Source organism: Oncorhynchus gorbuscha, linkage group LG05, assembly GCF_021184085.1.
Source record: "Oncorhynchus gorbuscha isolate QuinsamMale2020 ecotype Even-year linkage group LG05, OgorEven_v1.0, whole genome shotgun sequence".
Taxonomy (NCBI): Eukaryota; Metazoa; Chordata; class Actinopteri; order Salmoniformes; family Salmonidae; genus Oncorhynchus; species Oncorhynchus gorbuscha.
The window spans coordinates 2,898,489-2,923,488 of record NC_060177.1 but is presented as its reverse complement, the minus strand read 5'-3'; the positions used below and the strand labels follow the sequence as shown (position 1 = coordinate 2,923,488).

The following is a 25,000-nucleotide window of genomic DNA, read 5'->3' as shown; positions in this document are numbered from 1 at the left end:
TGGTCTTCTATAAACCCCCAGCCTGGTCTGTTTGGTCTTCTATAAACCCCGGTCTGGTCTGTTTGGTCTTCTATAAACCCTGGTCTGGTCTGTTTGGTCTTCTATAAACCCTCGGTCTGGTCTGTTTGGTCTTCTATAAACCCCGGTTTGGTCTGTTTGGTCTTCTATAAACCCCCGGCCTGGTCTGTTTGGTCTTCTATAAACCCCGGTCTGGTCTGTTTGGTCTTCTATAAACCCTCAGTCTGGTCTGTTTGGTCTTCTATAAACCCAAACCCCGGTCTGGTCTGTTTGGTCTTCTATAAACCCAAACCCCGGTCTGGTCTGTTTGGTCTTCTATAAACCCAAACCCCAGTCTGGTCTGTTTGGTCTTCTATAAACCCCGGTCTGGTCTGTTTGGTCTTCTATAAACCCCGGTCTGGTCTGTTTGGTCTTCTATAAACCCCGGTCTGGTCTGTTTGGTCTTCTATAAACCCCCAGCCTGGTCTGTTTGGTCTTCTATAAACCCCGGTCTGGTCTGTTTGGTCTTCTATAAACCCAAACCCCAGTCTGGTCTGTTTGGTCTTCTATAAACCCCGGTCTGGTCTGTTTGGTCTTCTATAAACCCTCGGTCTGGTCTGTTTGGTCTTCTATAAACCCCGGTCTGGTCTGTTTGGTCTTCTATAAACCCCGGTCTGGTCTGTTTGGTCTTCTATAAACCCCCAGCCTGGTCTGTTTGGTCTTCTATAAACCCCCAGCCTGGTCTGTTTGGTCTTCTATAAACCCCCAGCCTGGTCTGTTTGGTCTTCTATAAACCCCCAGCCTGGTCTGTTTGGTTTTCTATAAACCCCCAGCCTGGTCTGTTTGGTCTTCTATAAACCCCCAGCCTGGTCTGTTTGGTCTTCTATAAACCCCCAGCCTGGTCTGTTTGGTTTTCTATAAACCCCCAGCCTGGTCTGTTTGGTCTTCTATAAACCCTGGTCTGGTCTGTTTGGTCTTCTATAAACCCTCGGCCTGGTCTGTTTAGTCTTCTATAAACCCAAACCCCGGTCTGGTCTGTTTGGTCTTCTATAAACCCAAACCCCGGTCTGGTCTGTTTGGTCTTCTATAAACCCAAACCCCAGTCTGGTCTGTTTGGTCTTCTATAAACCCCGGTTTGGTCTTCTATAAACCCCGGTCTGGTCTGTTTGGTCTTCTATAAACCCCGGTTTGGTCTGTTTGGTCTTCTATAAACCCCCAGCCTGGTCTGTTTGGTCTTCTATAAACCCCGGTCTGGTCTGTTTGGTCTTCTATAAACCCAAACCCCAGTCTGGTCTGTTTGGTCTTCTATAAACCCCGGTCTGGTCTTCTATAAACCCCGGTCTGGTCTGTTTGGTCTTCTATAAACCCAAACCCCAGTCTGGTCTGTTTGGTCTTCTATAAACCCCGGTCTGGTCTGTTTGGTCTTCTATAAACCCTCGGTCTGGTCTGTTTGGTCTTCTATAAACCCCGGTCTGGTCTGTTTGGTCTTCTATAAACCCCGGTCTGGTCTGTTTGGTCTTCTATAAACCCCCAGCCTGGTCTGTTTGGTCTTCTATAAACCCCCAGCCTGGTCTGTTTGGTCTTCTATAAACCCCCAGCCTGGTCTGTTTGGTCTTCTATAAACCCCCAGCCTGGTCTGTTTGGTCTTCTATAAACCCCCAGCCTGGTCTGTTTGGTCTTCTATAAACCCCCAGCCTGGTCTGTTTGGTTTTCTATAAACCCCCAGCCTGGTCTGTTTGGTCTTCTATAAACCCAAACCCCGGTCTGGTCTGTTTGGTCTTCTATAAACCCAAACCCTGGTCTGGTCTGTTTGGTCTTCTATAAACCCAAACCCCAGTCTGGTCTGTTTGGTCTTCTATAAACCCCGGTCTGGTCTGTTTGGTCTTCTATAAACCCCGGTCTGGTCTGTTTGGTCTTCTATAAACCCCGGTTTGGTCTGTTTGGTCTTCTATAAACCCCCAGCCTGGTCTGTTTGGTCTTCTATAAACCCCGGTCTGGTCTGTTTGGTCTTCTATAAACCCAAACCCCAGTCTGGTCTGTTTGGTCTTCTATAAACCCCGGTCTGGTCTTCTATAAACCCTCGGTCTGGTCTGTTTGGTCTTCTATAAACCCCGGTCTGGTCTGTTTGGTCTTCTATAAACTCCGGTCTGGTCTGTTTGGTCTTCTATAAACCCCCAGCCTGGTCTGTTTGGTCTTCTATAAACCCCCAGCCTGGTCTGTTTGGTCTTCTATAAACCCCCAGCCTGGTCTGTTTGGTCTTCTATAAACCCCCAGCCTGGTCTGTTTGGTCTTCTATAAACCCCCAGCCTGGTCTGTTTGGTCTTCTATAAACCCCCAGCCTGGTCTGTTTGGTCTTCTATAAACCCCGGTCTGGTCTGTTTGGTCTTCTATAAACCCTGGTCTGGTCTGTTTGGTCTTCTATAAACCCTCGGTCTGGTCTGTTTGGTCTTCTATAAACCCCGGTTTGGTCTGTTTGGTCTTCTATAAACCCCCGGCCTGGTCTGTTTGGTCTTCTATAAACCCCGGTCTGGTCTGTTTGGTCTTCTATAAACCCTCAGTCTGGTCTGTTTGGTCTTCTATAAACCCAAACCCCGGTCTGGTCTGTTTGGTCTTCTATAAACTCAAACCCCGGTCTGGTCTGTTTGGTCTTCTATAAACCCAAACCCCAGTCTGGTCTGTTTGGTCTTCTATAAACCCCGGTCTGGTCTGTTTGGTCTTCTATAAACCCCGGTCTGGTCTGTTTGGTCTTCTATAAACCCCGGTCTGGTCTGTTTGGTCTTCTATAAACCCCCAGCCTGGTCTGTTTGGTCTTCTATAAACCCCGGTCTGGTCTGTTTGGTCTTCTATAAACCCCGGTCTGGTCTGTTTGGTCTTCTATAAACCCCGGTCTGGTCTGTTTGGTCTTCTATAAACCCCCAGCCTGGTCTGTTTGGTCTTCTATAAACCCCGGTCTGGTCTGTTTGGTCTTCTATAAACCCAAACCCCAGTCTGGTCTGTTTGGTCTTCTATAAACCCCGGTCTGGTCTGTTTGGTCTTCTATAAACCCTCGGTCTGGTCTGTTTGGTCTTCTATAAACCCCGGTCTGGTCTGTTTGGTCTTCTATAAACCCCGGTCTGGTCTGTTTGGTCTTCTATAAACCCCCAGCCTGGTCTGTTTGGTCTTCTATAAACCCCCAGCCTGGTCTGTTTGGTCTTCTATAAACCCCCAGCCTGGTCTGTTTGGTCTTCTATAAACCCCCAGCCTGGTCTGTTTGGTCTTCTATAAACCCCCAGCCTGGTCTGTTTGGTCTTCTATAAACCCCCAGCCTGGTCTGTTTGGTCTTCTATAAACCCCCAGCCTGGTCTGTTTGGTTTTCTATAAACCCCCAGCCTGGTCTGTTTGGTCTTCTATAAACCCTGGTCTGGTCTGTTTGGTCTTCTATAAACCCTCGGCCTGGTCTGTTTGGTCTTCTATAAACCCAAACCCCGGTCTGGTCTGTTTGGTCTTCTATAAACCCAAACCCCGGTCTGGTCTGTTTGGTCTTCTATAAACCCAAACCCCAAACTGGTCTGTTTGGTCTTCTATAAACCCCGGTCTGGTCTGTTTGGTCTTCTATAAACCCCGGTCTGGTCTGTTTGGTCTTCTATAAACCCAAACCCCAGTCTGGTCTGTTTGGTCTTCTATAAACCCCGGTCTGGTCTTCTATAAACCCTCGGTCTGGTCTGTTTGGTCTTCTATAAACCCCGGTCTGGTCTGTTTGGTCTTCTATAAACCCCGGTCTGGTCTGTTTGGTCTTCTATAAACCCCCAGCCTGGTCTGTTTGGTCTTCTATAAACCCCCAGCCTGGTCTGTTTGGTCTTCTATAAACCCCCAGCCTGGTCTGTTTGGTCTTCTATAAACCCCCAGCCTGGTCTGTTTGGTCTTCTATAAACCCCCAGCCTGGTCTGTTTGGTCTTCTATAAACCCCGGTCTGGTCTGTTTGGTCTTCTATAAACCCTGGTCTGGTCTGTTTGGTCTTCTATAAACCCCCAGCCTGGTCTGTTTGGTCTTCTATAAACCCCCAGCCTGGTCTGTTTGGTCTTCTATAAACCCCCAGCCTGGTCTGTTTGGTCTTCTATAAACCCCGGTCTGGTCTGTTTGGTCTTCTATAAACCCTGGTCTGGTCTGTTTGGTCTTCTATAAACCCTCGGTCTGGTCTGTTTGGTCTTCTATAAACCCCGGTTTGGTCTGTTTGGTCTTCTATAAACCCCGGCCTGGTCTGTTTGGTCTTCTATAAACCCCGGTCTGGTCTGTTTGGTCTTCTATAAACCCTCAGTCTGGTCTGTTTGGTCTTCTATAAACCCAAACCCCGGTCTGGTCTGTTTGGTCTTCTATAAACCCAAACCCCAGTCTGGTCTGTTTGGTCTTCTATAAACCCAAACCCCAGTCTGGTCTGTTTGGTCTTCTATAAACCCCGGTCTGGTCTGTTTGGTCTTCTATAAACCCCGGTCTGGTCTGTTTGGTCTTCTATAAACCCCGGTCTGGTCTGTTTGGTCTTCTATAAACCCCCAGCCTGGTCTGTTTGGTCTTCTATAAACCCCGGTCTGGTCTGTTTGGTCTTCTATAAACCCAAACCCCAGTCTGGTCTGTTTGGTCTTCTATAAACCCCGGTCTGGTCTGTTTGGTCTTCTATAAACCCTCGGTCTGGTCTGTTTGGTCTTCTATAAACCCCGGTCTGGTCTGTTTGGTCTTCTATAAACCCCGGTCTGGTCTGTTTGGTCTTCTATAAACCCCGGTCTGGTCTGTTTGGTCTTCTATAAACCCCCAGCCTGGTCTGTTTGGTCTTCTATAAACCCCGGTCTGGTCTGTTTGGTCTTCTATAAACCCAAACCCCAGTCTGGTCTGTTTGGTCTTCTATAAACCCCGGTCTGGTCTGTTTGGTCTTCTATAAACCCTCGGTCTGGTCTGTTTGGTCTTCTATAAACCCCGGTCTGGTCTGTTTGGTCTTCTATAAACCCCGGTCTGGTCTGTTTGGTCTTCTATAAACCCCCAGCCTGGTCTGTTTGGTCTTCTATAAACCCCCAGCCTGGTCTGTTTGGTCTTCTATAAACCCCCAGCCTGGTCTGTTTGGTCTTCTATAAACCCCCAGCCTGGTCTGTTTGGTCTTCTATAAACCCCCAGCCTGGTCTGTTTGGTCTTCTATAAACCCCCAGCCTGGTCTGTTTGGTCTTCTATAAACCCCCAGCCTGGTCTGTTTGGTTTTCTATAAACCCCCAGCCTGGTCTGTTTGGTCTTCTATAAACCCTGGTCTGGTCTGTTTGGTCTTCTATAAACCCTCGGCCTGGTCTGTTTGGTCTTCTATAAACCCAAACCCCGGTCTGGTCTGTTTGGTCTTCTATAAAACCAAACCCCGGTCTGGTCTGTTTGGTCTTCTATAAACCCAAACCCCAGTCTGGTCTGTTTGGTCTTCTATAAACCCCGGTCTGGTCTGTTTGGTCTTCTATAAACCCCGGTCTGGTCTGTTTGGTCTTCTATAAACCCAAACCCCAGTCTGGTCTGTTTGGTCTTCTATAAACCCCGGTCTGGTCTTCTATAAACCCTCGGTCTGGTCTGTTTGGTCTTCTATAAACCCCGGTCTGGTCTGTTTGGTCTTCTATAAACCCCGGTCTGGTCTGTTTGGTCTTCTATAAACCCCCAGCCTGGTCTGTTTGGTCTTCTATAAACCCCCAGCCTGGTCTGTTTGGTCTTCTATAAACCCCCAGCCTGGTCTGTTTGGTCTTCTATAAACCCCCAGCCTGGTCTGTTTGGTCTTCTATAAACCCCCAGCCTGGTCTGTTTGGTCTTCTATAAACCCCCAGCCTGGTCTGTTTGGTCTTCTATAAACCCCGGTCTGGTCTGTTTGGTCTTCTATAAACCCTGGTCTGGTCTGTTTGGTCTTCTATAAACCCTCGGTCTGGTCTGTTTGGTCTTCTATAAACCCCGGTTTGGTCTGTTTGGTCTTCTATAAATCCCCGGCCTGGTCTGTTTGGTCTTCTATAAACCCCGGTCTGGTCTGTTTGGTCTTCTATAAACCCTCAGTCTGGTCTGTTTGGTCTTCTATAAACCCAAACCCCCAGCCTGGTCTGTTTGGTTTTCTATAAACCCCCAGCCTGGTCTGTTTGGTCTTCTATAAACCCTGGTCTGGTCTGTTTGGTCTTCTATAAACCCTCGGCCTGGTCTGTTTGGTCTTCTATAAACCCAAACCCCGGTCTGGTCTGTTTGGTCTTCTATAAACCCAAACCCCGGTCTGGTCTGTTTGGTCTTCTATAAACCCAAACCCCAAACTGGTCTGTTTGGTCTTCTATAAACCCCGGTCTGGTCTGTTTGGTCTTCTATAAACCCCGGTCTGGTCTGTTTGGTCTTCTATAAACCCAAACCCCAGTCTGGTCTGTTTGGTCTTCTATAAACCCCGGTCTGGTCTTCTATAAACCCTCGGTCTGGTCTGTTTGGTCTTCTATAAACCCCGGTCTGGTCTGTTTGGTCTTCTATAAACCCCGGTCTGGTCTGTTTGGTCTTCTATAAACCCCCAGCCTGGTCTGTTTGGTCTTCTATAAACCCCCAGCCTGGTCTGTTTGGTCTTCTATAAACCCCCAGCCTGGTCTGTTTGGTCTTCTATAAACCCCCAGCCTGGTCTGTTTGGTCTTCTATAAACCCCCAGCCTGGTCTGTTTGGTCTTCTATAAACCCCGGTCTGGTCTGTTTGGTCTTCTATAAACCCTGGTCTGGTCTGTTTGGTCTTCTATAAACCCCCAGCCTGGTCTGTTTGGTCTTCTATAAACCCCCAGCCTGGTCTGTTTGGTCTTCTATAAACCCCCAGCCTGGTCTGTTTGGTCTTCTATAAACCCCGGTCTGGTCTGTTTGGTCTTCTATAAACCCTGGTCTGGTCTGTTTGGTCTTCTATAAACCCTCGGTCTGGTCTGTTTGGTCTTCTATAAACCCCGGTTTGGTCTGTTTGGTCTTCTATAAACCCCCGGCCTGGTCTGTTTGGTCTTCTATAAACCCCGGTCTGGTCTGTTTGGTCTTCTATAAACCCTCAGTCTGGTCTGTTTGGTCTTCTATAAACCCAAACCCCGGTCTGGTCTGTTTGGTCTTCTATAAACCCAAACCCCAGTCTGGTCTGTTTGGTCTTCTATAAACCCAAACCCCAGTCTGGTCTGTTTGGTCTTCTATAAACCCCGGTCTGGTCTGTTTGGTCTTCTATAAACCCCGGTCTGGTCTGTTTGGTCTTCTATAAACCCCGGTCTGGTCTGTTTGGTCTTCTATAAACCCCCAGCCTGGTCTGTTTGGTCTTCTATAAACCCCGGTCTGGTCTGTTTGGTCTTCTATAAACCCAAACCCCAGTCTGGTCTGTTTGGTCTTCTATAAACCCCGGTCTGGTCTGTTTGGTCTTCTATAAACCCTCGGTCTGGTCTGTTTGGTCTTCTATAAACCCCGGTCTGGTCTGTTTGGTCTTCTATAAACCCCGGTCTGGTCTGTTTGGTCTTCTATAAACCCCGGTCTGGTCTGTTTGGTCTTCTATAAACCCCCAGCCTGGTCTGTTTGGTCTTCTATAAACCCCGGTCTGGTCTGTTTGGTCTTCTATAAACCCAAACCCCAGTCTGGTCTGTTTGGTCTTCTATAAACCCCGGTCTGGTCTGTTTGGTCTTCTATAAACCCTCGGTCTGGTCTGTTTGGTCTTCTATAAACCCCGGTCTGGTCTGTTTGGTCTTCTATAAACCCCGGTCTGGTCTGTTTGGTCTTCTATAAACCCCCAGCCTGGTCTGTTTGGTCTTCTATAAACCCCCAGCCTGGTCTGTTTGGTCTTCTATAAACCCCCAGCCTGGTCTGTTTGGTCTTCTATAAACCCCCAGCCTGGTCTGTTTGGTCTTCTATAAACCCCCAGCCTGGTCTGTTTGGTCTTCTATAAACCCCCAGCCTGGTCTGTTTGGTCTTCTATAAACCCCCAGCCTGGTCTGTTTGGTTTTCTATAAACCCCCAGCCTGGTCTGTTTGGTCTTCTATAAACCCTGGTCTGGTCTGTTTGGTCTTCTATAAACCCTCGGCCTGGTCTGTTTGGTCTTCTATAAACCCAAACCCCGGTCTGGTCTGTTTGGTCTTCTATAAAACCAAACCCCGGTCTGGTCTGTTTGGTCTTCTATAAACCCAAACCCCAGTCTGGTCTGTTTGGTCTTCTATAAACCCCGGTCTGGTCTGTTTGGTCTTCTATAAACCCCGGTCTGGTCTGTTTGGTCTTCTATAAACCCAAACCCCAGTCTGGTCTGTTTGGTCTTCTATAAACCCCGGTCTGGTCTTCTATAAACCCTCGGTCTGGTCTGTTTGGTCTTCTATAAACCCCGGTCTGGTCTGTTTGGTCTTCTATAAACCCCGGTCTGGTCTGTTTGGTCTTCTATAAACCCCCAGCCTGGTCTGTTTGGTCTTCTATAAACCCCCAGCCTGGTCTGTTTGGTCTTCTATAAACCCCCAGCCTGGTCTGTTTGGTCTTCTATAAACCCCCAGCCTGGTCTGTTTGGTCTTCTATAAACCCCCAGCCTGGTCTGTTTGGTCTTCTATAAACCCCCAGCCTGGTCTGTTTGGTCTTCTATAAACCCCGGTCTGGTCTGTTTGGTCTTCTATAAACCCTGGTCTGGTCTGTTTGGTCTTCTATAAACCCTCGGTCTGGTCTGTTTGGTCTTCTATAAACCCCGGTTTGGTCTGTTTGGTCTTCTATAAATCCCCGGCCTGGTCTGTTTGGTCTTCTATAAACCCCGGTCTGGTCTGTTTGGTCTTCTATAAACCCTCAGTCTGGTCTGTTTGGTCTTCTATAAACCCAAACCCCGGTCTGGTCTGTTTGGTCTTCTATAAACCCAAACCCCGGTCTGGTCTGTTTGGTCTTCTATAAACCCAAACCCCAGTCTGGTCTGTTTGGTCTTCTATAAACCCCGGTCTGGTCTGTTTGGTCTTCTATAAACCCCGGTCTGGTCTGTTTGGTCTTCTATAAACCCCGGTCTGGTCTGTTTGGTCTTCTATAAACCCCCAGCCTGGTCTGTTTGGTCTTCTATAAACCCCGGTCTGGTCTGTTTGGTCTTCTATAAACCCAAACCCCAGTCTGGTCTGTTTGGTCTTCTATAAACCCCGGTCTGGTCTGTTTGGTCTTCTATAAACCCTCGGTCTGGTCTGTTTGGTCTTCTATAAACCCCGGTCTGGTCTGTTTGGTCTTCTATAAACCCCGGTCTGGTCTGTTTGGTCTTCTATAAACCCCCAGCCTGGTCTGTTTGGTCTTCTATAAACCCCCAGCCTGGTCTGTTTGGTCTTCTATAAACCCCCAGCCTGGTCTGTTTGGTCTTCTATAAACCCCCAGCCTGGTCTGTTTGGTCTTCTATAAACCCCCAGCCTGGTCTGTTTGGTCTTCTATAAACCCCCAGCCTGGTCTGTTTGGTTTTCTATAAACCCCCAGCCTGGTCTGTTTGGTCTTCTATAAACCCTGGTCTGGTCTGTTTGGTCTTCTATAAACCCTCGGCCTGGTCTGTTTGGTCTTCTATAAACCCAAACCCCGGTCTGGTCTGTTTGGTCTTCTATAAACCCAAACCCCGGTCTGGTCTGTTTGGTCTTCTATAAACCCCGGTCTGGTCTGTTTGGTCTTCTATAAACCCCGGTCTGGCCTGTTTGGTCTTCTATAAACCCCGGTCTGGTCTGTTTAGTCTTCTATAAACCCCGGTCTGGTCTGTTTGGTCTTCTATAAACCCCGGTCTGGCCTGTTTGGTCTTCTATAAACCCCGGTCTGGTCTGTTTGGTCTTCTATAAACCCCCAGCCTGGTCTGTTTGGTCTTCTATAAACCCCCAGCCTGGTCTGTTTGGTCTTCTATAAACCCCCAGCCTGGTCTGTTTGGTCTTCTATAAACCCCGGTCTGGTCTGTTTGGTCTTCTATAAACCCCGGTCTGGTCTGTTTGGTCTTCTATAAACCCCGGTCTGGCCTGTTTGGTCTTCTATAAACCCTGGTCTGGTCTGTTTGGTCTTCTATAAACCCTGGTCTGGTCTGTTTGGTGTTCTATAAACCCCGGTCTGGCCTGTTTAGTCTTCTATAAACCCCGGTCTGGCCTGTTTGGTCTTCTATAAACCCCGGTCTGGTCTGTTTGGTCTTCTATAAACCCAAACCCCAGTCTGGTCTGTTTGGTCTTCTATAAACCCCGGTCTGGTCTGTTTGGTCTTCTATAAACCCTCGGTCTGGTCTGTTTGGTCTTCTATAAACCCCGGTCTGGTCTGTTTGGTCTTCTATAAACCCCGGTCTGGTCTGTTTGGTCTTCTATAAACCCCCAGCCTGGTCTGTTTGGTCTTCTATAAACCCCCAGCCTGGTCTGTTTGGTCTTCTATAAACCCCCAGCCTGGTCTGTTTGGTCTTCTATAAACCCCCAGCCTGGTCTGTTTGGTCTTCTATAAACCCCCAGCCTGGTCTGTTTGGTCTTCTATAAACCCCCAGCCTGGTCTGTTTGGTCTTCTATAAACCCCCAGCCTGGTCTGTTTGGTTTTCTATAAACCCCCAGCCTGGTCTGTTTGGTCTTCTATAAACCCTGGTCTGGTCTGTTTGGTCTTCTATAAACCCTCGGCCTGGTCTGTTTGGTCTTCTATAAACCCAAACCCCGGTCTGGTCTGTTTGGTCTTCTATAAACCCAAACCCCGGTCTGGTCTGTTTGGTCTTCTATAAACCCAAACCCCAGTCTGGTCTGTTTGGTCTTCTATAAACCCCGGTCTGGTCTGTTTGGTCTTCTATAAACCCCGGTCTGGTCTGTTTGGTCTTCTATAAACCCAAACCCCAGTCTGGTCTGTTTGGTCTTCTATAAACCCCGGTCTGGTCTTCTATAAACCCTCGGTCTGGTCTGTTTGGTCTTCTATAAACCCCGGTCTGGTCTGTTTGGTCTTCTATAAACCCCGGTCTGGTCTGTTTGGTCTTCTATAAACCCCCAGCCTGGTCTGTTTGGTCTTCTATAAACCCCCAGCCTGGTCTGTTTGGTCTTCTATAAACCCCCAGCCTGGTCTGTTTGGTCTTCTATAAACCCCCAGCCTGGTCTGTTTGGTCTTCTATAAACCCCCAGCATGGTCTGTTTGGTCTTCTATAAACCCGGTCTGGTCTGTTTGGTCTTCTATAAACCCTGGTCTGGTCTGTTTGGTCTTCTATAAACCCTCGGTCTGGTCTGTTTGGTCTTCTATAAACCCCGGTTTGGTCTGTTTGGTCTTCTATAAATCCCCGGCCTGGTCTGTTTGGTCTTCTATAAACCCCGGTCTGGTCTGTTTGGTCTTCTATAAACCCTCAGTCTGGTCTGTTTGGTCTTCTATAAACCCAAACCCCGGTCTGGTCTGTTTGGTCTTCTATAAACCCAAACCCCGGTCTGGTCTGTTTGGTCTTCTATAAACCCAAACCCCAGTCTGGTCTGTTTGGTCTTCTATAAACCCCGGTCTGGTCTGTTTGGTCTTCTATAAACCCCGGTCTGGTCTGTTTGGTCTGTTTGGTCTTCTATAAACCCCCAGCCTGGTCTGTTTGGTCTTCTATAAACCCCGGTCTGGTCTGTTTGGTCTTCTATAAACCCAAACCCCAGTCTGGTCTGTTTGGTCTTCTATAAACCCCGGTCTGGTCTGTTTGGTCTTCTATAAACCCTCGGTCTGGTCTGTTTGGTCTTCTATAAACCCCGGTCTGGTCTGTTTGGTCTTCTATAAACCCCGGTCTGGTCTGTTTGGTCTTCTATAAACCCCCAGCCTGGTCTGTTTGGTCTTCTATAAACCCCCAGCCTGGTCTGTTTGGTCTTCTATAAACCCCCAGCCTGGTCTGTTTGGTCTTCTATAAACCCCCAGCCTGGTCTGTTTGGTCTTCTATAAACCCCCAGCCTGGTCTGTTTGGTCTTCTATAAACCCCCAGCCTGGTCTGTTTGGTTTTCTATAAACCCCCAGCCTGGTCTGTTTGGTCTTCTATAAACCCTGGTCTGGTCTGTTTGGTCTTCTATAAACCCTCGGCCTGGTCTGTTTGGTCTTCTATAAACCCAAACCCCGGTCTGGTCTGTTTGGTCTTCTATAAACCCAAACCCCGGTCTGGTCTGTTTGGTCTTCTATAAACCCCGGTCTGGTCTGTTTGGTCTTCTATAAACCCCGGTCTGGCCTGTTTGGTCTTCTATAAACCCCGGTCTGGTCTGTTTAGTCTTCTATAAACCCCGGTCTGGTCTGTTTGGTCTTCTATAAACCCCGGTCTGGCCTGTTTGGTCTTCTATAAACCCCGGTCTGGTCTGTTTGGTCTTCTATAAACCCCCAGCCTGGTCTGTTTGGTCTTCTATAAACCCCCAGCCTGGTCTGTTTGGTCTTCTATAAACCCCCAGCCTGGTCTGTTTGGTCTTCTATAAACCCCGGTCTGGTCTGTTTGGTCTTCTATAAACCCCGGTCTGGTCTGTTTGGTCTTCTATAAACCCCGGTCTGGCCTGTTTGGTCTTCTATAAACCCTGGTCTGGTCTGTTTGGTCTTCTATAAACCCTGGTCTGGTCTGTTTGGTGTTCTATAAACCCCGGTCTGGCCTGTTTAGTCTTCTATAAACCCCGGTCTGGCCTGTTTGGTCTTCTATAAACCCCGGTCTGGCCTGTTTGGTCTTCTATAAACCCCAAAGCCCGATCTGGTCTACTTGGTCTTCTCTAAACCCTGGTCTGGTCTGTTTGGTCTTCTATAAAGGGAACTTCTAGAATGCGTACTACATTTGTACGTATTTTGAAGCATGCATCCCTCACCTCTCTGAGTACTGCTGTTAGGCTTGACTGTGCTCCGTCCCTGACTCTCTCCCTCCACATCGGCCCTTGGTGTGAGGTACCTTGTCCCCTGTGCGCCCCCAGGGAGTCCCTGTCTGGCCAGGAAGGCTGTGAGGGTAGACAGCCTGGCTGAGGCTGGATTGGGGAGTGGGTCAGGAGGGATAGGGTCAGGCGTGGAGCCCCTGGAACCTGTGGAGGGGCAGAGGGTCCCTTCCCCAGATGGCGTCCCCCAGGACTGTGTGTTGGGCCCACTCTGAAACACAGTCTCTGCCATCATGCTCTGGAGAGAGGCAGAGATCTCATCTTGCCCGTCTGGCGTTGCCCTCTCTACCAAACCACCCTGATATCGACCAGGAGACGAGAAGCGTCTGGAACCTACTGGTTTCTGTCCTGGACTACTCAGCCCTGTTGGGAAGAATTTACTAGCATGGTCAGGTTGGTGTGTTACACTGCAGAGAGAAGAGGATAGCTTTCTGATATCCATTGTGTCCAATGTTCTGTTTGGTACCAAAGGGGAAGATGAGAGTTTGCTGGTGGTATCTGACGTGGTATTGTCCTGAGACAGTCTGTCAGAGGGGACTGAGAGGTGACTGGTCTGACCACCAGACTGTACTGTTGACTCTACTGTTGACTGTAGAGGAGCTGGCGACAGCTGGCTTGGCTCTATTCTGTCCTCTGTATTGACCTGTCTGCTCTCCTCTCGTCTCTGAAGCAGACAGTCTCTCCGTCTCAGCTCGTTCTCTGGTTCCACCAAGGGACAGATGTCCTCACCCACTGAGATGAAGGAGTCTTCAGGACTGACTCCATCTTGTGTTTGGGATGGACTTACATCCATGCTCTCCTGCGGAGTGGAGTAGAGTATCACTAAGTACCCTGGGACATCTAATATGATCCTTCCTCTAAGCACCCTGGGACATCTAATATGATCCTTCCTCTAAGCACCCTGGGACATCTAACATGATCCATCCTCTATCACTAAGTACCCTGGGACATCTAATATGATCCTTCCTCTACCACTAAGCACCCTGGGACATCTAATATGATCCTTCCTCTACCACTAAGCACCCTGGGACATCTAATATGATCCTTCCTCTACCACTAAGCACCCTGGGACATCTAATATGATCCTTCCTCTACCACTAAGCACCCTGGGACATCTAATATGATCCTTCCTCTAAGCACCCTGGGACATCTAATATGATCCTTCCTCTACCACTAAGTACCCTGGGACATCTAATATGATCCTTCCTCTACCACTAAGCACCCTGGGACATCTAATATGATCCTTCCTCTACCACTAAGCACCCTGGGACATCTAATATGATCCTTCCTCTACCACTAAGCACCCTGGGACATCTAATATGATCCTTCCTCTACCACTAAGCACCCTGGGACATCTAATATGATCCTTCCTCTACCACTAAGCACCCTGGGACATCTAATATGATCCTTCCTCTATCACTAAGTACCCTGGGACATCTAATATGATCCTTCCTCTACCACTAAGCACCCTGGGACATCTAATATGATCCTTCCCCACCTCTACCTGCAGGGTGGAGCTCAAATTAAATTCCTTGGATGAGTTCCTAGTGATCAAGCTACAACAACAACAACTCAAGAGTGTAACTGTGTAAGAGGTTGACTTTGACACCTGTCCAAACTGGATCAGGGCCTGTAGTCATACACCTTCTCAGAGTAAAGGAGGGCTGATATAGGATCAGTTTGGTCTATTAGATCATCCTAAAATAATCAGATCGCATGGACAAGATAGATCTGATCCTAGATCAGCCCTCCTTCCTCTGAGACACTTATTCAATTCACATGGAACACCCCCCTCCCTCCGGGTTGTGTGTGTTTGACAAAGCCAAGACAAAAGGCCAGCAGGAACGTACCGGTTGGTAACCGATCCCCGTGAAAACATCTTGATCTTGGTTGTAAAAGAGGAAGGACTCGGCTGAAGAGGAAGACTGGTTACCGGCAGCAGGCGTGTTGCTCTCACACCAGGCCCTGAGTACAGACACACCACACAGTCAGAGACTCTTCTATTAACTGACCAATCACAACACTAGGCCAGTCACAAGGCCCTGAGTACAGACACACCACACAGTCCGAGACTCTTCTATTAACTGACCAATCACAACACTAGGCCAGTCACAAGGCCCTGAGTACAGACACACCACACAGTCCGAGACTCTTCTATTAACTGACCAATCACAACACTAGGCCAGTCACCAGGCCCTGAGTACAGACACACCACACAGTCCGAGACTCTTCTATTAACTGACCAATCACAACACTAGGCCAGTCACAAGGCCCTGAGTACAGACACACCACACAGTCCGAGACTCTTCTATTAACTGACCAATCACAACACTAAGCCAGTCACCAGGCCCTGAGTACAGACACACCACACAGTCCGAGACTCTTCTATTAACTGACCAATCACAACACTAAGCCAGTCACCTGTCCCCAACTGACCAATCACAACACTAAGCCAGTCACCAGGCCCTGAGTACAGACACACCACACAGTACGAGACTCTTCTATTAACTGACCAATCACAACCCTAAACCAGTCACCTGTCCCCAACTGACCAATCACAACACTAGGCCAGTCACCAGTCCCCAACTGACCAATCATAACACTAGGCCAGTCACCAGTCCCCAACTGACCAATCACAACACTAGGCCAGTCACCAGTCCCCAACTGACCAATCACAACACTAAGCCAGTCACCAGTCCCCAACTGACCAATCACAACACTAGGCCAGTCACCAGTCCCCAACTGACCAATCACAACACTAGGCCAGTCACCAGTCCCCAACTGACCAATCACAACACTAAGCCAGTCACCAGTCCCCAACTGACCAATCACAACACTAGGCCAGTCACCAGTCCCCAACTGACCAATCACAACAATAGGCCAGTCACCAGTCCCCAACTGACCAATCACAACACTAGGCCAGTCACCAGTCCCCAACTGGCCAATCACAACACTAAGCCATTCACCAGTCCCCAACTGACCAATCACAACACTAGGCCAGTCACCAGTCCCCAACTGACCAATCACAACACTAGGCCAGTCACCAGTCCCCAACTGACCAATCACAACACTAAGCCAGTCACCAGTCCCCAACTGACCAATCACAACACTAAGCCAGTCACCAGTCCCCAACTGACCAATCACAACACTAAGCCAGTCACAACACTAAGCCAGTCACCAGTCCCCAACTGACCAATCACAACACTAAGCCAGTCACCAGTCCCCAACTGACCAATCACAACACTAAGCCAGTCACCAGTCCCCAACTGACCAATCACAACACTAAGCCAGTCACCAGTCCCCAACTGACCAATCACAACACTAAGCCAGTCACCAGTCCCCAACTGACCAATCACAACACTAGGCCAGTCACCAGTCCCCAACTGACCAATCACAACACTAGGCCAGTCACCAGTCCCCAACTGACCAATCACAACACTAAGCCAGTCACCAGTCCCCAACTGACCAATCACAACACTAGGCCAGTCACCAGTCCCCAACTGACCAATCACAACACTAGGCCAGTCACCAGTCCCCAACTGACCAATCACAACACTAAGCCAGTCACCAGTCCCCAACTGGCCAATCACAACACTAAGCCAGTCACCAGTCCCCAACTGACCAATCATAACACTAGGCCAGTCACCAGTCCCCAACTGACCAATCACAACACGAAGCCAGTCACCAGTCCCCAACTGACCAATCACAACACGAAGCCAGTCACCAGTCCCCAACTGACCAATCACAACACTAAGCCAGTCACCAGTCCCCAACTGACCAATCACAACACGAAGCCAGTCACCAGTCCCCAACTGACCAATCACAACACTAAGCCAGTCACCAGTCCCCAACTGACCAATCACAACACTAGGCCAGTCACCAGTCCCCAACTGACCAATCACAACACTAGGCCAGTCACCAGTCCCCAACTGACCAATCACAACACTAGGCCAGTCACCAGTCCCCAACTGGCCAATCACAACACTAGGCCAGTCACCAGTCCCCAACTGACCAATCACAACACTAGGCCAGTCACCAGTCCCCAACTGACCAATCACAACACTAGGCCAGTCACCAGTCCCCAACTGACCAATCACAACACTAGGCCAGTCACCAGTCCCCAACTGACCAATCACAACACTAGGCCAGTCACCAGTCCCCAACTGGCCAATCACAACACTAGGCCAGTCACCAGTCCCCAACTGACCATCAAATCAGTCAAAATGACGTTTCATGATCATTGCTTATTGAGTTGAAAATGATGGTAATAGCGGGGCCCTTCTCTCTCACCTGTAGTGATTGACAGGTTGATGGTATATAGCGGGGCCCTTCTCTCTCACCTGTAGTGATTGACAGGTTGATGGTATATAGCGGGGCCCTTCTCTCTCACCTGTAGTGACTGACAGGTTGATGGTATATAGTGGGGCCCTTCTCTCTCACCTGTAGTGATTGACAGGTTGATGGTATATAGCGGGGCCCTTCTCTCTCACCTGTAGTGACTGACAGGTTGATGGTATATAGTGGGGCCCTTCTCTCTCACCTGTAGTGACTGACAGGTTGATGGTATATAGTGGGGCCCTTCTCTCTCACCTGTAGTGACTGACAGGTTGATGGTATATAGTGGGGCCCTTCTCTCTCACCTGTAGTGATTGACAGGTTGATGGTATATAGTGGGGCCCTTCTCTCTCACCTGTAGTGACTGACAGGTTGATGGTATATAGTGGGGCCCTTCTCTCTCACCTGTAGTGACTGACAGGTTGATGGTGTATAGTGGGGCCCTTCTCTCTCACCTGTAGTGACTGACAGGTTGATGGTATATAGTGGGGCCCTTCTCTCTCACCTGTAGTGACTGACAGGTTGATGGTATATAGTGGGGCCCTTCTCTCTCACCTGTAGTGTCTGACAGGTTGATGGTAATAGTGGGGCCCTTCTCTCTCACCTGTAGTGACTGACAGGTTGATGGTATATAGTGGGGCCCTTCTCTCTCACCTGTAGTGACTGACAGGTTGATGGTATATAGTGGGGCCCTTCTCTCTCACCTGTAGTGACTGACAGGTTGATGGTATATAGTGGGGCCCTTCTCTCTCACCTGTAGTGATTGACAGGTTGATGGTATATAGTGGGGCCCTTCTCTCTCACCTGTAGTGACTGACAGGTTGATGGTATATAGTGGGGCCCTTCTCTCTCACCTGTAGTGACTGACAGGTTGATGGTATATAGTGGGGCCCTTCTCTCTCACCTGTAGTGACTGACAGGTTGATGGTATATAGTGGGGCCCTTCTCTCTCACCTGTAGTGACTGACAGGTTGATGGTATATAGTGGGGCCCTTCTCTCTCACCTGTAGTGACTGACAGGTTGATGGTATATAGTGGGGCCCTTCTCTCTCACCTGTAGTGTCTGACAGGTTGATGGTATATAGTGGGGCCCTTCTCTCTCACCTGTAGTGACTGACAGGTTAATGGTATATAGCGGGGCCCTTCTCTCTCACCTGTAGTGACTGACAGGTTAATGGTATATAGCGGGGCCCTTCTCTCTCACCTGTAGTGTCTGACAGGTTGATGGTATATAGTGGGGCCCTTCTCTCTCACCTGTAGTGACTGACAGGTTGATGGTAATAGCGGGGCCCTTCTCTCTCACCTGTAGTGACTGACAGGTTGATGGTATATAGTGGGGCCCTTCTCTCTCACCTGTAGTGACTGACAGGTTGATGGTATATAGCGGGGCCCTTCTTTCTCACCTGTAGTGACTGACAGGTTGATGGTATATAGTGGGGCCCTTCTCTCTCACCTGTAGTGACTGACAGGTTGATGGTATATAGTGGGGCCCTTCTCTCTCACCTGTAGTGTCTGACAGGTTGATGGTAATAGTGGGGCCCTTCTCTCTCACCTGTAGTGACTGACAGGTTGATGGTATATAGTGGGGCCCTTCTCTCTCACCTGTAGTGACTGACAGGTTGATGGTATATAGTGGGGCCCTTCTCTCTCACCTGTAGTGACTGACAGGTTGATGGTATATAGTGGGGCCCTTCTCTCTCACCTGTAGTGATTGACAGGTTGATGGTATATAGTGGGGCCCTTCTCTCTCACCTGTAGTGACTGACAGGTTGATGGTATATAGTGGGGCCCTTCTCTCTCACCTGTAGTGACTGACAGGTTGATGGTATATAGTGGGGCCCTTCTCTCTCACCTGTAGTGACTGACAGGTTGATGGTATATAGTGGGGCCCTTCTCTCTCACCTGTAGTGACTGACAGGTTGATGGTATATAGTGGGGCCCTTCTCTCTCACCTGTAGTGACTGACAGGTTGATGGTATATAGTGGGGCCCTTCTCTCTCACCTGTAGTGTCTGACAGGTTGATGGTATATAGTGGGGCCCTTCTCTCTCACCTGTAGTGATTGACAGGTTGATGGTATATAGTGGGGCCCTTCTCTCTCACCTGTAGTGTCTGACAGGTTGATGGTATATAGTGGGGCCCTTCTCTCTCACCTGTAGTGATTGACAGGTTGATGGTATATAGTGGGGCCCTTCTCTCTCACCTGTAGTGTCTGACAGGTTGATGGTATATAGTGGGGCCCTTCTCTCTCACCTGTAGTGTCTGACAGGTTGATGGTATATAGTGGGGCCCTTCTCTCTCACCTGTAGTGATTGACAGGTTGATGGTATATAGTGGGGCCCTTCTCTCTCACCTGTAGTGTCTGACAGGTTGATGGTATATAGTGGGGCCCTTCTCTCTCACCTGTAGTGTCTGACAGGTTGATGGTATATAGTGGGGCCCTTCTCTCTCACCTGTAGTGATTGACAGGTTGATGGTATATAGTGGGGCCCTTCTCTCTCACCTGTAGTGACTGACAGGTTGATGGTATATAGTGGGGCCCTTCTCTCTCACCTGTAGTGACTGACAGGTTGATGGTATATAGTGGGGCCCTTCTCTCTCACCTGTAGTGACTGACAGGTTGATGGTAATAGCGGGGCCCTTCTCTCTCACCTGTAGTGACTGACAGGTTGATGGTAATAGCGGGGCCCTTCTCTCTCACCTGTAGTGTCTGACAGGTTGATGGTATATAGTGGGGCCCTTCTCTCTCACCTGTAGTGACTGACAGGTTGATGGTAATAGCGGGGCCCTTCTCTCTCACCTGTAGTGACTGACAGGTTGATGGTAATAGCGGGGCCCTTCTCTCTCACCTGTAGTGTCTGACAGGTTGATGGTATATAGTGGGGCCCTTCTCTCTCACCTGTAGTGACTGACAGGTTGATGGTATATAGTGGGGCCCTTCTCTCTCACCTGTAGTGACGGACAGGTTGATGGTATATAGTGGGGCCCTTCTCTCTCACCTGTAGTGATTGACAGGTTGATGGTATATAGTGGGGCCCTTCTCTCTCACCTGTAGTGACTGACAGGTTAATGGTATATAGTGGGGCCCTTCTCTCTCACCTGTAGTGACTGACAGGTTGATGGTATATAGTGGGGCCCTTCTCTCTCACCTGTAGTGATTGACAGGTTGATGGTATATAGTGGGGCCCTTCTCTCTCACCTGTAGTGACTGACAGGTTGATGGTATATAGTGGGGCCCTTCTCTCTCACCTGTAGTGACTGACAGGTTGATGGTATATAGTGGGGCCCTTCTCTCTCACCTGTAGTGACTGACAGGTTGATGGTATATAGTGGGGCCCTTCTCTCTCACCTGTAGTGACTGACAGGTTGATGGTATATAGTGGGGCCCTTCTCTCTCACCTGTAATGACTGACAGGTTGATGGTAATAGCGGGGCCCTTCTCTCTCACCTGTAGTGACTGACAGGTTGATGGTAATAGCGGGGCCCTTCTCTCTCACCTGTAGTGACTGACAGGTTGATGGTAATAGTGGGTCCTTCTCTCTCACCTGTAATGACTGACAGGTTGATGGTAATAGCGGGGCCCTTCTCTCTCACCTGTAGTGACTGACAGGTTGATGGTAATAGCGGGGCCCTTCTCTCTCACCTGTAGTGACTGACAGGTTGATGGTAATAGCGGGGCCCTTCTCTCTCACCTGTAGTGACTGACAGGTTGATGGTATATAGTGGGGCCCTTCTCTCTCACCTGTAGTGACTGACAGGTTGATGGTAATAGCGGGGCCCTTCTCTCTCACCTGTAGTCAGAACAGTCCTCCAGGGCTCCAGTCAGAGCTGGGATCTGAAACTCCTCTACCTCATGGCACAGCAGCCGCCATTCCCTGCACGACATGGACACAAAAATGGTTGGTATTGACCGATAAGAGCGGCCATTTTGGCTCGCTGCTGTGTCCAGATTCCCAGCTCCCTACTGTACTTGAACACAGAGGGCAGCAACAGGCGTCCACATCTCAGGAAGTTGAGGATGTGTCTGAACATCGCTCCGTCGGCCCTGATCTGGAGACTGTGACCGAATACGATCCAGCTGCTCTTCCTGGGGTTGGACAGGAGCTCTGGGTGCTGGGACAGGGGAGAGAGGAAACGGGGGAGAGAGGACATAGTGCACTTGGTTAGGGCTCTTAGTAGTGCACCATATATAAGGAATAGGGTGCCATTAGGGATGTAGAACATCACTACCAGACTTCTACCAGAGCCTGTTATTATAGTGGACTTCTCTCCCCCTATTCTACCAGAGCCCTGTTATTATAGTGAACTTCTCTCCCCCTATTCTACCAGAGCCTGTTATTATAGTGAACTTCTCTCCCCCTATTCTACCAGAGCCTGTTATTATAGTGGACTTCTCTCCCCCTATTCTACCAGAGCCTGTTATTATAGTGAACTTCTCTCCCCCTATTCTACCAGAGCCTGTTATTATAGTGGACTTCTCTCCCCCTATTCTACCAGAGCCTGTTATTATAGTGGACTTCTCTCCCCCTATTCTACCAGAGCCTGTTATTATAGTGGACTTCTCTCCCCCTATTCTACCAGAGCCTGTTATTATAGTGAACTTCTCTCCCCCTATTCTACCAGAGCCTGTTATTATAGTGAACTTCTCTCACCCTATTCTACCAGAGCCTGTTATTATAGTGAACTTCTCTCCCCTGTTATTATAGTGAACTTTTTCTCCCCCTATTCTACCAGAGCATGTTATTATAGTGGACTTCTCTCCCCCTATTCTACCAGAGCCTGTTATTATAGTGAACTTCTCTCCCCCTATTCTACCAGAGCCTGTTATTATAGTGAACTTCTCTCCCCCTATTCTACCAGAGCCTGTTATTATAGTGGACTTCTCTCCCCCTATTCTACCAGAGCCTGTTATTATAGTGAACTTCTCTCCCCCTATTCTACCAGCCTGTTATTATAGTGAACTTCTCTCCCCCTATTCTACCAGAGCCTGTTATTATAGTGGACTTCTCTCCCCCTATTCTACCAGAGCCTGTAATTATAGTGGACTTCTCTCCCCCTATTCTACCAGAGCCCTGTTATTATAGTGAACTTCTCTCCTATTCTACCAGAGCCCTGTTATTATAGTGAACTTCTCTCCCCCTATTCTACCAGAGCCCTGTTATTATAGTGAACTTCTCTCCCCCTATTCTACCAGAGCCTGTTATTATAGTGGACTTCTCTCCCCCTATTCTACCAGAGCCTGTTATTATAGTGGACTTCTCTCCCCCTATTCTACCAGAGCCTGTTATTATAGTGAACTTCTCTCCCCCTATTCTACCAGAGCCTGTTATTATAGTGGACTTCTCTCCCCCTATTCTACCAGCCTGTTATTATAGTGAACTTCTCTCCCCCTATTCTACCAGAGCCTGTTATTATAGTGGACTTCTCTCCCCCTATTCTACCAGAGCCTGTTATTATAGTGGACTTCTCTCCCCCTATTCTGCTACTGTCCTACTTACTGTACCTCCCCCTATACTGTATGTCTACTACTGTCCTACTTACTGCACCTCCCCCTATACTGTATGTCTGCTACTGTCCTACTTACTGTACCTCCCCCTATACTGTATGTCTGCTACTGTCCTACTTACTGCACCTCCCCCTATACTGTATGTCTACTACTGTCCTACTTACTGCACCTCCCCCTATACTGTATGTCTGCTACTGTCCTACTTACTGTACCTCCCCCTATACTGTATGTCTGCTACTGTCCTACTTACTGCACCTCCCCCTATACTGTACTTACTGCACCTCCCGCTATACTGTACTTACTGCACCTCCCTCTATACTGTACTTACTGCACCTCCCTCTATACTGTACTTACTGCACCTCCCTCTATACTGTACTTACTGCACCTCCCCCTATACTGTACTTACTGCACCTCCCCCTATACTGTACTTACTGCACCTCCCCTATACTGTACTTACTGCACCTCCCCCTATACTGTACTTACTGCACCTCCCCTATACTGTACTTACTGCACCTCCCCCTATACTGTACTTACTGCACCTCCCCCTATACTGTATGTCTGCTACTACTGTCCTACTTACTGTACCTCCCCTATACTGTATGTCTGCTACTGTCCTACTTACTGCACCTCCCCCTATACTGTATGTCTGCTACTACTGTCCTACTTACTGTACCTCCCTCTATACTGTATGTCTGCTACTACTGGCCTACTTACTGCACCTCCCCCTATACTGTATGTCTGCTACTGTCTTACTTACTGCACCTCCCCCTATACTGTATGTCTGCTACTACTGTCCTACTTACTGCACCTCCCCTATACTGTATGTCTGCTACTACTGGCCTACTTACTGCACCTCCCCCTATACTGTATGTCTGCTACTGTCTTACTTACTGCACCTCCCCCTATACTGTATGTCTGCTACTACTGTCCTACTTACTGCACCTCCCCTATACTGTATGTCTGCTACTACTGTCCTACTTACTGCACCTCCCCTATACTGTACTTACTGCACCTCCCCCTATACTGTACTTACTGCACCTCCCCCTATACTGTAGGTCTGCTACTACTGTCCTACTTACTGCACCTCCCCTATACTGTACTTACTGCACCTCCCCCTATACTGTATCTCTGCTACTACTGTCCTACTTACTGCACCTCCCCTATACTGTATCTCTGCTACTACTGTCCTACTTACTGCACCTCCCCCTATACTGTATCTCTGCTACTACTGTCCTACTTACTGCACCTCCCCCTATACTGTACTTACTGCACCTCCCTCTATACTGTACTTACTGCACCTCCCCTATACTGTAGGTCTGCTACTACTGTCCTACTTACTGCACCTCCCCCTATACTGTATGTCTGCTACTACTGTCCTACTTACTGCACCTCCCCCTATACTGTAGGTCTGCTACTACTGTCCTACTTACTGCACCTCCCCCTATACTGTATCTCTGTTACTACTGTCCTACTTACTGCACCTCCCCCTATACTGTACTTACTGCACCTCCCCCTATACTGTACTTACTGTACCTCCCCCTATACTATAGGTCTGCTACTACTGTCCTACTTACTGCACCTCCCCCTATACTGTAGGTCTGCTACTACTGTCCTACTTACTGCACCTCCCCCTATACTGTATGTCTGCTACTACTGTCCTACTTACTGCACCTCCCCCTATACTGTAGGTCTGCTACTACTGTCCTACTTACTGCACCTCCCCCTATACTGTATCTCTGTTACTACTGTCCTACTTACTGCACCTCCCCCTATACTGTACTTACTGCACCTCCCCCTATACTGTACTTACTGTACCTCCCCCTATACTATAGGTCTGCTACTACTGTCCTACTTACTGCACCTCCCCCTATACTGTAGGTCTGCTACTACTGCCCTACTTACTGCACCTCCCTCTATACTGTACTTACTGTACCTCCCCCTATACTGTATGTCTGCTACTACTGTCCTACTTACTGTACCTCCCTCTATACTGTATGTCTGCTACTACTGTCCTACTTACTGTACCTCCCTCTATACTGTGTCTGCTACTGTCCTACTTACTGTACCTCCCTCTATACTGTACTTACTGCACCTCCCCCTATACTGTATGTCTGCTACTGTCCTACTTACTGTACCTCCCCCTATACTGTATGTCTGCTACTGTCCTACTTACTGTACCTCCCCCTATACTGTATGTCTACTACTACTGGCCTACTTACTGCACCTCCCCCTATACTGTATGTCTGCTACTACTGTCCTACTTCCTGCACCTCCCTCTATACTGTAGGTCTGCTACTACTGTCCTACTTCCTGTACCTCCCTCTATACTGTAGGTCTGCTACTACTGTCCTACTTCCTGTACCTCCCTCTATA

At 48.8% G+C, this 25,000-nt stretch overlaps 1 protein-coding gene across 3 annotated transcripts in view; it reads right to left on the bottom strand.

The window, feature by feature from the left end:
• The window catches only part of LOC124035453 (BTB/POZ domain-containing protein KCTD19-like), a 64,642-nt gene that overhangs the window by 10,245 nt on the left and 29,397 nt on the right, over window positions 1–25,000 (bottom strand). For all 3 annotated transcript variants that reach the window (XM_046348904.1, XM_046348903.1, XM_046348905.1), the window contains 4 exons: window positions 21,092–21,234; window positions 20,913–20,996; window positions 14,638–14,752; window positions 12,728–13,586 (listed from right to left, as the gene is read on the bottom strand). In XM_046348904.1, coding sequence (XP_046204860.1) covers window positions 12,728–13,586; window positions 14,638–14,752; window positions 20,913–20,996; window positions 21,092–21,234 — 1,201 coding nt within the window. The remainder of the gene's footprint in view (window positions 1–12,727; window positions 13,587–14,637; window positions 14,753–20,912; window positions 20,997–21,091; window positions 21,235–25,000) is intronic.